The following is a 13,496-nucleotide window of genomic DNA, read 5'->3' as shown; positions in this document are numbered from 1 at the left end:
ACTGTAAACAAAACAAACCTGGCAACCAGCATAATCTACTTTAAAACATTTCCGGGTAACCACTTGACTTGTTTCTTTTCTCATCTATTTAACTAATGTGTCGTTGGCACAAAAAATATAAATCACATCTAAATAAATAGAACTCTTTCTCATATATATCGTAGCTCTATTTTTTTTGTCACAAACTATACGGGATTTGTTGAGAAGAAATGGTTCCGCCATTGTTGGCAACGGAAGACGGTTGAAGTTGCAAAAATCCAAAGCACCACAATTTGGAGCAAAAACGTAGCCCAGGCATGGGAGACCAACCAGTAAGAGTGTGAGTTTAACTTCTTAAAAGCCTGACCTATCGCTTTAATAATGTTTCGCATTGTAAAATGTAATCGCGGTCAAACTGTTGAGTGTTTTATTTAACGGTATTTTAACCAAAGCTTGACAGTAACGTTGCCTGAAACTGTGTCAAATGAGTTAATTGTTTGCGTTCTTGAATTAAAATTATGTTGATTTTCGACAAGAAGAGACTCTAGCCCGAATGTGGAGTCTTAGATGTATGTCCTGCTATTTGGTTTCGATTTAAAGGCTTAAAAGGTATTCAAATCGTGTGTTTGCAGCTTGGCATGTGGGGATGTTGAAGGCAGACTGAACGCGCTGTTCAATCGAGTCCAGGCCATCCAGAAGAAGACTGGACAGTTCGATGTGAGTCAAATATCATGGAAATAATAATCAATATCGACCCCGTTGTCATCGTCATTTACATGTGGGTACTTTCCTGCAGCTGCTGCTGTGTGTCGGAGAGTTTTTTGGAACGACACCCGAGGCCGAAGCGGAGTGGCAGCAGTACAAAACTGGAGCCAAGAAAGGTGAAAACATTGTGGACGACCACGCTGGTAGTTCATTGAATGGACTTTCCTGCAGAGCGAGATCCTGGTTAATTAATTCACCTGTATGAATATAGCACTAAATAACAAATAGCATCTCAAGGCACCTCAAAGATGCCGTCCAATTCAAGCCAATTATAATCCAGTCAAATAAAAAAAAAAAGGAAAGGAAACCAACAGATTGCATTGAAACTCCTGAGCATGCACAAGCCGACAATGTAATGATATTAATAATAACTATTTATAAAGCACTTGTCTAAACAAATGTTACAAAAGTGCTTCGCATAGCTAAAGAAGACAATAAAATGAGGTAAAAACAACTTGAAACAAATCAATACAGTATAAAATGTAATAAAATTGTGAGGGAGTTTACCAATTGATTCATAAAACAAAATCAGGAAAATCAAGTAAAATCCGGACATGGTATGATATCCATATATGTGTTATGTTGTTCGAACGGCATCAGTCAGCAGGTTACAGCTTCAGTTGGTCGTTGAACTGAACCACCATCTTTGGTTAACATGCACATGAGATGAGTCCGTTTGTTAAATGTCTGATGGACTGTGAAAAATTCAAGACATTCTAACTTTCTCTGTGGGAGGTCGTGGTCATCTTTAAGTTATCCGAATGGTGATTTTTGTCAGATGAAGCTGCTGTTATAAAATCAGGATTTTAATAGAGCAGAGCAACAGTCTGGAAATGTTTTAAGTGACCACGAGTTGACACAAAGTCTTTATGGGCTGACGTAAGAATTTCCCAAATTAAAGTGTGTCGTAGGGCTGGGCAGTGTGGTCAAATAATGAAAATTATATTTACTGTTATATTAGGACACCTTTACTCAGGGGTATGTTACTGTCTCTATATTACAGTTGTGATTTCAGTTGTAAAATAAGTAAACCTAGAAGAAAAAATATAAAGAAAGACATTTTTTGGTTTTAAACAGTAGGGGCCATTTAGGAAAAGAGTAATACATTTGCAACACAAAATCGTTCTCCAGGAAAAAGTCAGACCTCACAATCGCTTGGCGCTATTTTCTCTCGCTTCGTATCACTGCGTGCTGTGTAGACCGTGCAGACCGAGCAGTAAACACCGTAACAGGTGCGGCTGTCGGCAGGTGGCAGCGTGCAGTGATATTAAGGGAGAGAAAATAGCGCCAAGAACGATTTTGTGATGCAAATGTATTACTCTTTTGAACGCACATTGTTTTATTTATTTATTTTTTTTTCTGGGGGGGCTTTTTATGCCTTTATTATATAGGACAGTATAGAGAGACAGGAAGCAGGGGGCAGAGAGAGGGGGAATAACATGCAGCAAAGGGCCGTCAGATGCGGGATTCGAACCAGGGCCAGCTGCAGCGAGGACTATAGCCTCTGTACATGGGGCGTCTGCTGTACCCACTACGCCGCACACAGCCCCGAACGCAGATTGTTTTGAGAAGCAAAACGTTTTATTTTTGTGGCCCCAGCCAACTAGCCGGACTACCTTGGGCTGGAACTCGGCTCACAGGACGCAGTGGGGGATAAGAAAATGTTCATAAATAATAATGCTAGTATGGGATGTCATACAGCTTCATGTCAAAAGAGGCAAACTATCCCTTTAAAGCAGTGGTCTCAAACTGATCCGTTAAAGGGCCGGTGTGGCTGCAGGTTTTTGTTCCAACCCTGCAGCAGCACAGCTGACTTGTTTCATTCAATCAACTGAACTGGTTAAGACTTTCAGTGCAGACAGTTCAGTTGATTGAATGAAACCAATCAGCCGTGCTGCTGCAGGGTTGGAACAAAAACCTGCAGCCACACCGGCCCTTTCACGGATCAGTTTGAGACCACTGCTTTAAAGTTATGTGCAGTAAACACACTGAAATTCAAGCCTCGTTCTGTGACCACAGGGGGCGCTGTTGGGTCGATGGTTTCTGCTCTTAAAAAAAAACTTGGGGGAATAGCCTCGGGCGGAAAAAAAGGGAAATAAAGTCCAAGTACCTGAAAGTATTTAAATGCTGGATCATCATTAGCTCATCAGCGCCCCCTGATGGTCAGCGAAAGAAGGTGTAACATACAGCTGCTCCCTTTATTTTAAATCACTTTTGTCTCATCAGCTTCGATCCACACTTACATCTTGGGGGCGGCAAGCCAGGAGACGGTGAAGAACTTTCCCAACGCGGATGGATGTGAGCTGGCAGAAAACATCACGTATCTTGGTACGACTACATCTTTAACTACATCCACACCTTGCTGACATGTCGGCAGAGGTGTGTTCCTGTAGAATAATTAGTCATGTATTAGTTAGTCTGTTTTGTAATCTGTGAAGTCCTCACTGTTTTTAAAACATGCTGAAATATTTGGAAGCATCAGATGAGGATTTGAAGTCGACCACTTTCATAGAGAGCGCCACGCGGTTGGCTAACAGTCTTGAACTGTGCGTTTCAGGTCGGCGAGGTGTGTTCACAGGTGTGTCGGGACTGCAGATCGCATACGTCAGCGGTCAGGAGGCATTGCAGGAACCGGCACCGGCCCACTGCTTCACCTCCAAAGATCTGTCGGCCCTCGTGAGTCCGCTGACCAGCAACTCCAAGTTCAGAGGGGTCGACGTCCTGCTTACGTCACAGTGGCCCAGAGGGGTGTGGAACTACGGAAACAACCCGGTAACATGTTCCATCAGTGCTGCTGGCAAATTTAAAACCTTATGGGTCAGACAGATTTCTGACTTTCTGACGAAGGCTGTGCGGTAGAATCAAATAATCCAGAGTTTTTTTTCATGTCTCTGGTGCAGGAAGTGAACACAAAGTCATGTGGAAGCGGCTCCATCGCCAGCCTCGCTGACAAACTAAAACCACGATACCACTTCGCCGCACTAGAGGGCGCTCACTATGAGAGGCTTCCATACAGGTAGATGCTCGGTCGCTGACCTGATTACATCTGATGTTAAAACTTGTATCGCTCCCCCCTTCTGTTATCACATGCTGCATTCTTCATCCTCAGAAATCATGTGGTGCTCCAGGAAAACGCTCAGCACGTCAGCCGCTTCATCGCCCTGGCAACTGTCAGCAACCCTGCCAAAAAGAAGGTGTGTGTGGTTTGAAAGAATGAAAGAGTATGGTTAGATTTGGGGCCTTTACAGCTGAATAAAAAGCTGTTAAGTTTTGCCCAAACTTTAAGATATTTGCTGCACTTTGAGTCATAAATCACAAAATATGCTCAAAATCCGAACAGACACAGTTGAAACACAGCTTTAGGATTCAGTACGTCTTAAACTTTAGGCATATGTAATCCTCTTTAATGTATATTGTAAGTTAACAGCTTACATTAAAGAATTTTTTTATTTAAAAAAAATAAAAAGTTTCTCTGTTTGCATACCCCTAAACAAATGTTGGACAGTTGGGTTTTCTGGAGGGTCTGAGTTTATAGCTTCTGTCTGCAGTATCTGTACGCCTTCAACATCATCCCCATGAAGACCATGGATCCTGCAGAGCTGGCGAAGCAGCCGCAGGACGTCACAGAAAACCCCTACAGGCGATCAGCAAAAGACAAGACAGAAGCTCAAAAGACTGCCTTCAGCACGGAGGAGGAGGAGGTATACGGAGAGCCGGCAGTGCCATTAATGTGCTTTATTTTCTTGCTGGATCACATCAAAACAGCACTTCTTTAGTTGCTAGAAATGGTTAAAGATGTTGCTTTTTAAATGACACCCCATCCTTGTATGGAAAGGCTAAACCTTTGGTGGAAGCTCCTTTTATACCCAATCCTGACACCCTCACCTGTCACCAGTTAATCTGATTAAGATCCGATTTATTGGTCATGCATACATGCATACACACGAAATTTGTCCTCCGCTTTTAACCCATCCAGGTTGGCACCTGTTGACACACACATGCACATGCACAGGGTCACACACTCAGAGACAGATGCCAACCTGGAGCGGTGGGCAGCCATGAAGCGCCCAGGGAGCATGGGGGTATGGTGCCTTGCTCAAGGGCACCTCAGCCATGACAAGGAGGTGGACTGACACCCCTCCAGCTATCAGTTCCACCAGTCTTTTTTTTTTTTTTTTTTTTTTTTTTTTTTAGTGTCGAGAGTGGGAATCAAACCACCAACCTTCCAGAATGATGTACTTATATATTTCTTTGCCTCTGACCTTTTTTTTTTTTTTAATATTTTGTGTTGCTGCTTCAAATTCAAAACTGTTTAGTTGGTTAGTGAAAACACTGAAAATCACATATTTAGACTTGATTTTCAAATGAAGATTCAAGCCAGTTAGGAAATGAGAGATTTAACTTCCCATCCTTTCTGGAAATGAGAGTCGTACATGTGAAAGTATTACATTTGAACACGTGAACCCTGCAGACCGTCTTCATGTCCTTCTTTCTGAATGTCCTGTCCTCTGTCCAGGAGCCGGCCCGCCAGTTCTTCTTTGACCTGAGCAGAAAGCAGGACGGGGGCTCTTGGGGTCGTGGCAGAAAGAGACCTTCAGACTGGGAAGGACGCGGTCGAGGTCAGCGGCACGATGGAGACCAACGTCATCAGGGGCAGGAAAAACAGCCCCGCCGCCACCGTGAGTCCAACGAGTCTGCAAACCCAAAACCAACATGAAGGAAACACTCGATGTATCACATGTCACTAAATCGTATCGTGGTGCTCCTGGACATTCAAATAAAGACAGTATATGTTAGTTTATAGGATGATTTTTAGGATTTCTTCCATTTTCTGGAGTTTAAAAGGGGGCTGTGACCTAACAGAAAATGAATTTTCTTTTAATATTTCTTGTTTTTTTTCTCATTTGTAGCACAGCCTCCAGGTCCCTGCTGGTTCTGCCTGGCCAGTCCTCAGGTGGAGAAGCACCTCGTCATCAGCATAGGAACGCATGTAAGTTCCCACCTTCGACACATGTCAACGTCAAACATGTATTTACTGATTCATACTGACATTAGAGCATGAATTCTGTCATGCTAATCACAGATCGACTTTGTAGTCGGTCACTGGCTGCAGACGAGTTCTCGTAGAACAGGTTGTTCTGTTGGTGTATTATGAAAGTGGAGTCAAATCTTAACAGAATGTGTGTTTCTGGTTACTTGGAAACTGCTCTGTCTGGATGATCTGAGGACGCTACGGGCCTCCCAATCCAATCCCTGCTTTCCTCTTTCCAACTCTGATCACTGTTTTCTGTCATTACTTTAACTTAAAAGTGGAAAAAATAGCAAATTAGAATTAATTTTTTTTGTTTTTGACAGCAGTAGGGAGTTGTTTTAGGATACTTAGGATTTTTAATTGTTTGGGAACAACGCTTCAGCATCTCATCATTACTAACCTACAAACAGACTGCAAAAAATTGACATACTTGATCATTTTTCCTCTTTCAGACAATTAGTAACTTATTGTGCCTACAAATAAAATGTCATAGATGCAATTCTTTTGACTTCGGCTACATTCACATCACCAGCCACATTGTTTAATTCGGATTCAACGCGGATCAGCTAAAAACTAAGCAGAGGTAACAGGAAAGCATGAAAAACGTCTCATTACAGTCAATGATTTGAGTCTCAGATGCAAATAGTTGGCAATTAAAAGAACATGCTATGCTCATCAAGAAAGATAACAATATGTTACAGAATGAATGATGAACTGTAACTGTCAGTGGAAAAGTTCCACTTCCCCTTTATGATGCAATTTTAAAACAACCACATGTATGCATGTTTTCTTTATATTAGAGGTTAAAGACCCAACAGCTCCTCATTGAATAACAATAAAAAAACACAGCCGACACCTGCGGTAAATAAGCTAATGTTGCTGCGAAAATGCATGAAGTAATCAGTGCTGTGTTTGGCAGTGCTACGTGGCCCTGGCTAAAGGCGCTCTGACTCCGCGGCACGTGCTGATTCTGCCTATCGGCCACTACCAGAGTGTGGTGGAGCTGAGCTCTGAGGTGGTGGAGGAGATGGAGAAGTATAAATCAGCCCTGAGTAGCTTCTACAAGAGCAAAGGAGAGCGCTGTGTCCTGTTTGAGAGGAACTACCGAAGCCAACACCTGCAGCTGCAGGTAGGAACACCAGCTTGGGTGGCGTTACAGTTTAGCCTCTGATTTCTGTATAGATTGGATTAGCTCTTTGAAGCTGCAGAAGGACATATTCAAGAATCATTGGAGAAGAAATAAGCAGCTTTTGATGTTAGAAGTTCTGTGTAACTGTAATTTAGATGTCACAACTGAAGTGAGAGCAGTCAGATCCACGTTGTTTGTGTCTGACTTTTTATGGTAAAAACACCTTCCAAGTCTTGATGACTCACTGAAATTTTTCATGAAATTTAAAGAGAAAGAGAAAAATTAATGTACCATAAAACCTTAGTGCACCTTGTGTCTCTTGAAATAATTAGTTATACCCTTTGAAACAATTTGACAACCATTAAAACGGTTTAACAGCTAACAGAGTTTTTTTGCTTTTATATATTTACACTTTTCTGTTATATCAGATGCAAAATTAATGTAAACCTAAATGCAGAATCTCATCGACATTTTAAATGATCATTCTGGAAAAGAAAAACTTGATACCATCAAGAAAAAGCTGCAAAATTATGTATTTTCTCCCCCAAGCTGGACTGTTTTATTTTCTGCTACATCGCTCACTTTGTGCTGTTGTTGTTCAGGTCGTCCCAGTTCCGCTGGACCGCTGCACCACAGAGGACATTAAGGAGGCATTCATGGTCCAGGCTCAAGAGCAAAACATGGAGCTGATGGAGATTCCTCAGCACACTGACCTCAAACAGGTAAATGAAACCAGAACATACAAACACACTGGGATGAGTCGTTGCCGTCGTTTTTCGATTCACTCATTCTTGTAAAATGTTTTTGCTCAGATCGCTCCTCCAGGGACTCCGTACATCTACGTAGAGCTAGACACAGGCGACAAACTCTTCTACCGGATCCAGAAAAACTTCCCTCTGCAGTTTGGAAGGTGAGCCTGTAGATGAACTATCCTGTAATGAGCAGTAAGCAACCTCAGTTAATAACCCTCATTCTGTTCAAACTCTGGGGACACTGACAGAACTTTGCCTTGAGCTTCAACTGTAACTTCTTTCCAAAGCATAATCCTCTGTAAGAATATGTTATGTCATTTTAGGGAACAGGTTGGTTATTTAACCAACTTGTTCTGGATAGTATTACAACCATCAGAATTCTTTGAAATGATCTATAAAGCCGATCTTTGTAAAAAAAAAAAAAAAAAAAAGTGTAAAATCCACTAACATCTGGCTTTTGAGTGTAATAAGAAAGTTTTTATTCAACATTCAGTTCCATGTATTAATCAGCTCCTGTTAAAGTATCACCAGACCTTTGCTCTTTGGCTCCCCCTACAGTTGTGGGATGTAACACCACATATACAGCCACACACATGAATTTGTTGTCATACTACAAAGACGCCAGAGAAAGCCCACCTTAAAGGTAGGGTAGGAGATCCTGGATTTTGAGTCCAGCGAAGCTCCATTTTGAAAATACACAGGTAAAAAGTCCCAACCCTTTTCTTCACTTTCCCCCCGAAGGCACGCCTCTAGAGTACATGAACGCGCACGAGCACGAAGGTGCACGAGCGCTGTTCTGACAGCAAGCATCGATCGTTGCCGTATTTAGTATTTAGTATTTAGTATATGCTAACTATACGTTTAATAATGCTAGGTGCTAGCCAAGCTGGCTCTAGTTTAGCTTCCTGCCAAGCTTCGTTCACGGAGCAGGGTACGCGCACAGGGGGAAGGAGGGGGAGGGGGAGGGAGGGGGAGGGAGGAGCAGATTGCAGTTTGATAGACGGCATCAGAATCCAATCATTGTGAACGGTCCGTTCACAATGATTGGATACTGTTTTTCCTAGATTGTACGTTCTAGAGGCCACTAAAACTTTTCATATTTGTGTCAAAACTTTTAATTAATTGGTTGCAATGGGGGTGTGAAGAGTATTTCAAGCAATATGTAAAAAAATGTTCCAGAAAAAGATCCCCTACCCTGCCTTTAAGGTAAAAAGGTGTGGTGCAGGTTAGAGTTCTCAACGGGCCTGAAAATTACAACCCGGCCCGTGGCTTTCAAAGCCCGAGCCCGATGTAACCCGACACATCAATATGAATTATCGACCCGGCCCGCGGCCCGACGCCGGGGGTCGAGTTTTCCCATGTTATCCTATGGAGACTGATGGGCTGTGGGTCGTTACGGCACTTATGTGCAGTGGCCTAACCCACGTAAAAACCTAGTGAAACGATATTTTTTCCACAATAGAAACATGATATGAATGGGAAAACTTCCTGTTCTTGCGATTTAAAAAAAAAAAAAAAAAAAAAAGCAGAATCATCCGCAGCTGCTGCGTGGTGGTGGTGTCCGAATGCCCACAGCTTACTGTATGGCGGCTCAGGCTGGACGTCCCTGTTTTTTTGCTGTCATATTTTAACAGCACCTTGCATTTTGAGCATTGCACATAACCTGTGGAATTTCCATCAGAATCCAGCACCACCTCTGATTTTCCCACTCCTGTAGCGACGATGTCCCCGCTCCATGCAGACTTTCGTTACGAACGATAGATAGATAGATAGATAGATACTTTATTGATCCCCAAGGGGAAATTCACCATGATTCACGGTAAACAGCAGCGATGATTAATACTTTTTTTTTTTTTTTTTTTCACTGGGCGGAAAAGATTAAGCCCGAGGACCGACCCGACCCGAGTCATCCGCTTATATTTTCGACCCGAACCCGCGGGTCCCGTCGGGTTTTTCGGGCCGACCCGTTGAGAACTCTAGTGCAGGTATCTGCTGCGGTATCTCAGCCCCCAGGTGCTCCAGGGCAGTTTCAGGCCTGAGAACGTGCATAACAAAGGTCGGTGTACTTCAAAGGGAGTCAAATGGAGAAGCACGTAGTTTCCAGATTCAATAACTTCTCTAGTGTTGCTTCAGCATTGATTAGAGGACAAAACATCGATGAGGTCAGAGTAACAAGAGTGGGCACAGCTCAGTTTCTCTGCAAGGCAGCTGGCATCTCACTCCCAGTTGTGTTGTGTCCAGCCAAAAATGATAAACTCAAAAATATTGTGCTTATCGGAGACTGTGGTCCAACACATCCTGTAGCTCAAGCTCTATGCTTACATTTTAGCTCTCAGAGCTATGAGGGAAAAGACGCTAATACTAAAAATTAATTGGATTTTAATGGGTTTATTTTAGTGTATGTACCCCTTTTCTTTTCTTTTTAATGATGGCATCTATGATAGCCGTGGTGCCCCTCGGCTTGTTAAGGATGCGCCTTCCAACGGCTGACTCGCTGGTGCCGGCTGTGCGCGTCGCGTCACCTCCACAAGAGTCTGACCATAACAGCCTCTTGCGTGTTAGTTCTCCGCCCTTGGAGGGTTTTGCGGTTTGAGTGTCTTTCCGCAAAGGTTGTGTTCCCGGATTTCTCCCTAAGGGGGTGAGAGGCTCTGTGCGACAGAGCGGCAGGGAGGGGAGTCAGGATGTTGGCGCAGTCCAAACTTCACATCAATTACTTGGAGCTACTGGCAACATTCCTTACTCTGAAACATTATGTTCAGGCTCTGACGGGTCAACATGTTCTGGTCAGAACTGACAACACAACGTGGTCTCTTACATAAACAGGCAGGGAGGGATGCGTTCACTTCCCCTTAAACCTGGCTTCACCCATCGGTGGTAGCTCGAATATGGGACCTCTTTGCTACTGTGTCCAACACTTACTACCCACTATTCTTTTTCATAACATATCGGAGTGCACCTCTGGGTATCAATGCTCTAGCTCACCCATGGCCATGCATGTTGCTGTACGCGTTTCCACCTGCAGAAAGGATACTCTCAGTTCTGGAAAGGTTGCACAGACATGGTCTGTCCCTGATTTTGGCCATTGAAGTCCTGGTATGCTGAAATAATCAGTGTACTGGCAGAGAGGCTCTGGCAGCTCCCTGTCCGCTGGGATCTCCTCCAGAGGACCAGAGCATAATTCACATCTCAGACATTTCAGCTTTCAGCTCTGCGGCTGCTGAGTGTTTTTAGCCAATGTTTTATTGTTAAATTGTTTAAATTCAATATTTAAACCATTTATATTGTTTTCACCCTCGCCCAGTACTGTGGCGGCTGCATGCCTACCTCTTGGCAAAACAGGAAAGAAAGCTGCTGGTAGTTATTGTTGCCAAAATGTACAATACAAGAACAGAGATTGATAATCAAAATACAGTGACTTTATAGTGCTAAATGTGTTTGGGGAAATGCACACTGTCCTGAAAAAAATGTAGAGGCGATAATCTCAATGATTGACTTGATGGTTACATGATTTTTTTACGTTTGTGGGCGCCCAGGGAGGTGCTGGCCAGCGAGGCAGTGCTGAACATCCCAACCCGAGCTGACTGGAAGGAGTGCAAGATGAGCAGGGAGGAAGAGGAGGAGAGCTGCAAACAGCTGAGAGAAGACTTTCAGCAGTACGACTTTGCCTGGGAGGACTAACACACACACACATGCGCTTGTTCCATGAGCTAACTGAGGACTACTGATGAAGCCATGCATTGTCAGTACCTTCATTGTCATGTTTTTGGTGAACTCTGAAACAGCCCTTTGACGGTCTGCTTTAGTTTTCAGAGGATTCTGGAATTCAAATGGACAAACAGAAAGTCGAGTTTGTGCAGCTACCACAGAAACTTCTTAGTGAAAGACTGAAGGTCCCTTTAACCTTGGGAAAAGCAGCACAGGATTTTCTCCTGTCAGTTCTACAGTGATGCTTTTGTTTAACTTTGGATGAGTTTGTTTTTAAATCCATTTCCTGTATTTTGTAAATTAACTGCAATTAAACTCTTTTTTGGGGGGTTTGCGGCTTCTTATTTGATTGTAACAAATAATTGTACACCACTTTACTTTGAACTTCTTTTATAGAAAATTTAAGATTTTTTTTTTATCCGTCCATCCATCATCTTCCGCTTCTCCAGGGATCGGGTCGCGGGGTTAGAGAAACCCAGACGCTCTTCTGGGGGGACCCCGAGGCGTTCCCAGGCCAGCCGAGAAACATAGTCTCTCCAACGTGTCCTGGGTCTCCCCCGGGGCCTCCTCCCAGTGGGACGGGCCCGGAACACCTCACCAGGAGGCATCCTAACCAGATGCCCGAGCCACCTCATCTGACTCCTCTCGATGCGGAGGAGCAGCGGTTCTACTCCGAGCCCCTCCCGGATGACCGAGCTTCTCACCCTATCTCTAAGGGAGAGCCCAGACACCCTGCGGAGGAAACTCATTTCGGCCGCTTGTATTCGCGATCTCGTTCTTTCGGTCACTACCCACAGCTCGTGACCATAGGTGAGGGTAGGAACACAGACTGACCGGTAAATCGAGCGCTTGGCCTTCTGGCTCAGCTCCTTCACCACGACAGGCCGGTGCAGAGCCCGCATCACTGCAGACGCCGCACCGATCCGCCTGTCAATCTCCTGCTCCATTCGTCCCTCACTCGTGAACAAGACCCCGAGATACTTGAACTCCTCCACTTGGGGAAGGATCTCATTCCAGTCATTATCATTCATTTTTTAACTTGCTTTAAATATTTTACAGCTGAAGTGAGACCTGAACTTTGGAGTTTTGGTCCAGAAGTAACACACTTTTGAAATTGTCATTTGATATTAATCTTTATTTGACAAATTAAGGGTGTGATTTCTTTACGATCAAAATGAACAGATATTTCAGTCTGAACTAAATTAACGATGTGGCTGTCCCGACTGAAAATAAATGACTGAGGCCACACAATTGGATTTCAATTGTTCAAAGCTTTTTCCCAAGGCCTTGTCGACACAGTTCCATTCACAGCTCTGTTACAAAATGAAAAAAAAAAAAAATTTAAAAAAAATAGGTCCACAGAGGAAGGCAAATAAACATTCCAGAGTGGCAGGTTATGTTCCATTAATTTCCAAAGCAGGAAATTAACAATCCATAAGTGTTTGCTCTCATTCATGATCTTTCTTCTTAATATGTTATTGTTTGCACAACTTCTCAAACAGCATCATTACGGTTGTCTCAATGTGCGGGCAAACTCACAAGCATAAAATTGACGTAATTCTGTTGCGACTACTTCATATTTATACCGACCCAGCTGGTTTGACAGGTCACTAGACCGTTTACACAGGCATGAAGTTATTTTTGGGAAATTACACCCTTAATACGGTTTAAAATGGGCAGGAAGCAAGAAAGTTGAGAAGTTATGCTAACATATGTCATGAGAAACTAAAGACATCAAAATGACTAAAAGATGAGCTTTATCAAAACTGCTAAAATATTACACCCATCACATACTGGTCAGATGTGGGTAGAAAAAAAAAAATAAAAAAATCTTAAAAAACATTAAAAAAAAGTTTTAAAAATCAGATCATTAACAACCAAATTCTGTTCACAAATCTAGAGAATGATTTTTATGTAAAGTTCCACACATGCAGCATAAAGGTTACGAAAAAGCTGAAAAATTACATTTTCTAAAAACTAAATTGCCAGTAAAGACACATATAGCTTCAAAGAGTGATCAAATTGAAATGCTTTTCCCCAAACAAGGTAAAGTGTTGAAAATTAAGGGTTTAACGGCGCCAAGTACTAAATAAGCCCGAATCTTTCATCTGTGTACCTGCTTTACATCTCAAAG

General features: G+C 43.0%; 1 protein-coding gene across 1 annotated transcript; it reads left to right on the top strand.

Moving 5' to 3' along the window:
- Nucleotides 1-35: 35 nt before the first annotated feature.
- On the top strand, nt 36-11,692 carry cwf19l1 (CWF19 like cell cycle control factor 1). The gene is made up of 14 exons (XM_075472248.1): nt 36-319; nt 612-696; nt 776-860; nt 2,971-3,072; nt 3,302-3,516; nt 3,645-3,760; nt 3,854-3,938; nt 4,293-4,445; nt 5,261-5,423; nt 5,655-5,734; nt 6,696-6,905; nt 7,508-7,627; nt 7,718-7,815; nt 11,191-11,692. Exons 1-14 carry the CDS (start codon nt 297-299, stop codon nt 11,333-11,335), a joined length of 1,680 nt encoding a protein of 559 aa, XP_075328363.1. The 5' UTR covers nt 36-296; the 3' UTR covers nt 11,336-11,692.
- Nucleotides 11,693-13,496: the final 1,804 nt, after the last annotated feature.

This window comes from Odontesthes bonariensis, chromosome 8 (assembly GCF_027942865.1).
Source record: "Odontesthes bonariensis isolate fOdoBon6 chromosome 8, fOdoBon6.hap1, whole genome shotgun sequence".
NCBI lineage: Eukaryota > Metazoa > Chordata > Actinopteri > Atheriniformes > Atherinopsidae > Odontesthes > Odontesthes bonariensis.
The sequence above is the reverse complement of the archived record's forward strand: the minus strand, read 5'-3'. Positions and strand labels throughout refer to the sequence as shown.

Excerpts from the sequence above, each read along its gene's own strand:
- cwf19l1 (XM_075472248.1), top strand. The coding sequence starts at position 297 with ATGGGAGACCAACCAGTAAGAGT. Across the intron at positions 3,517-3,644 it reads GGAACTACGGAAACAACCCG|GAAGTGAACACAAAGTCATG; the intron begins GTAACATGTTCC and ends TCTCTGGTGCAG. Across the intron at positions 4,446-5,260 it reads TCAGCACGGAGGAGGAGGAG|GAGCCGGCCCGCCAGTTCTT; the intron begins GTATACGGAGAG and ends TCCTCTGTCCAG.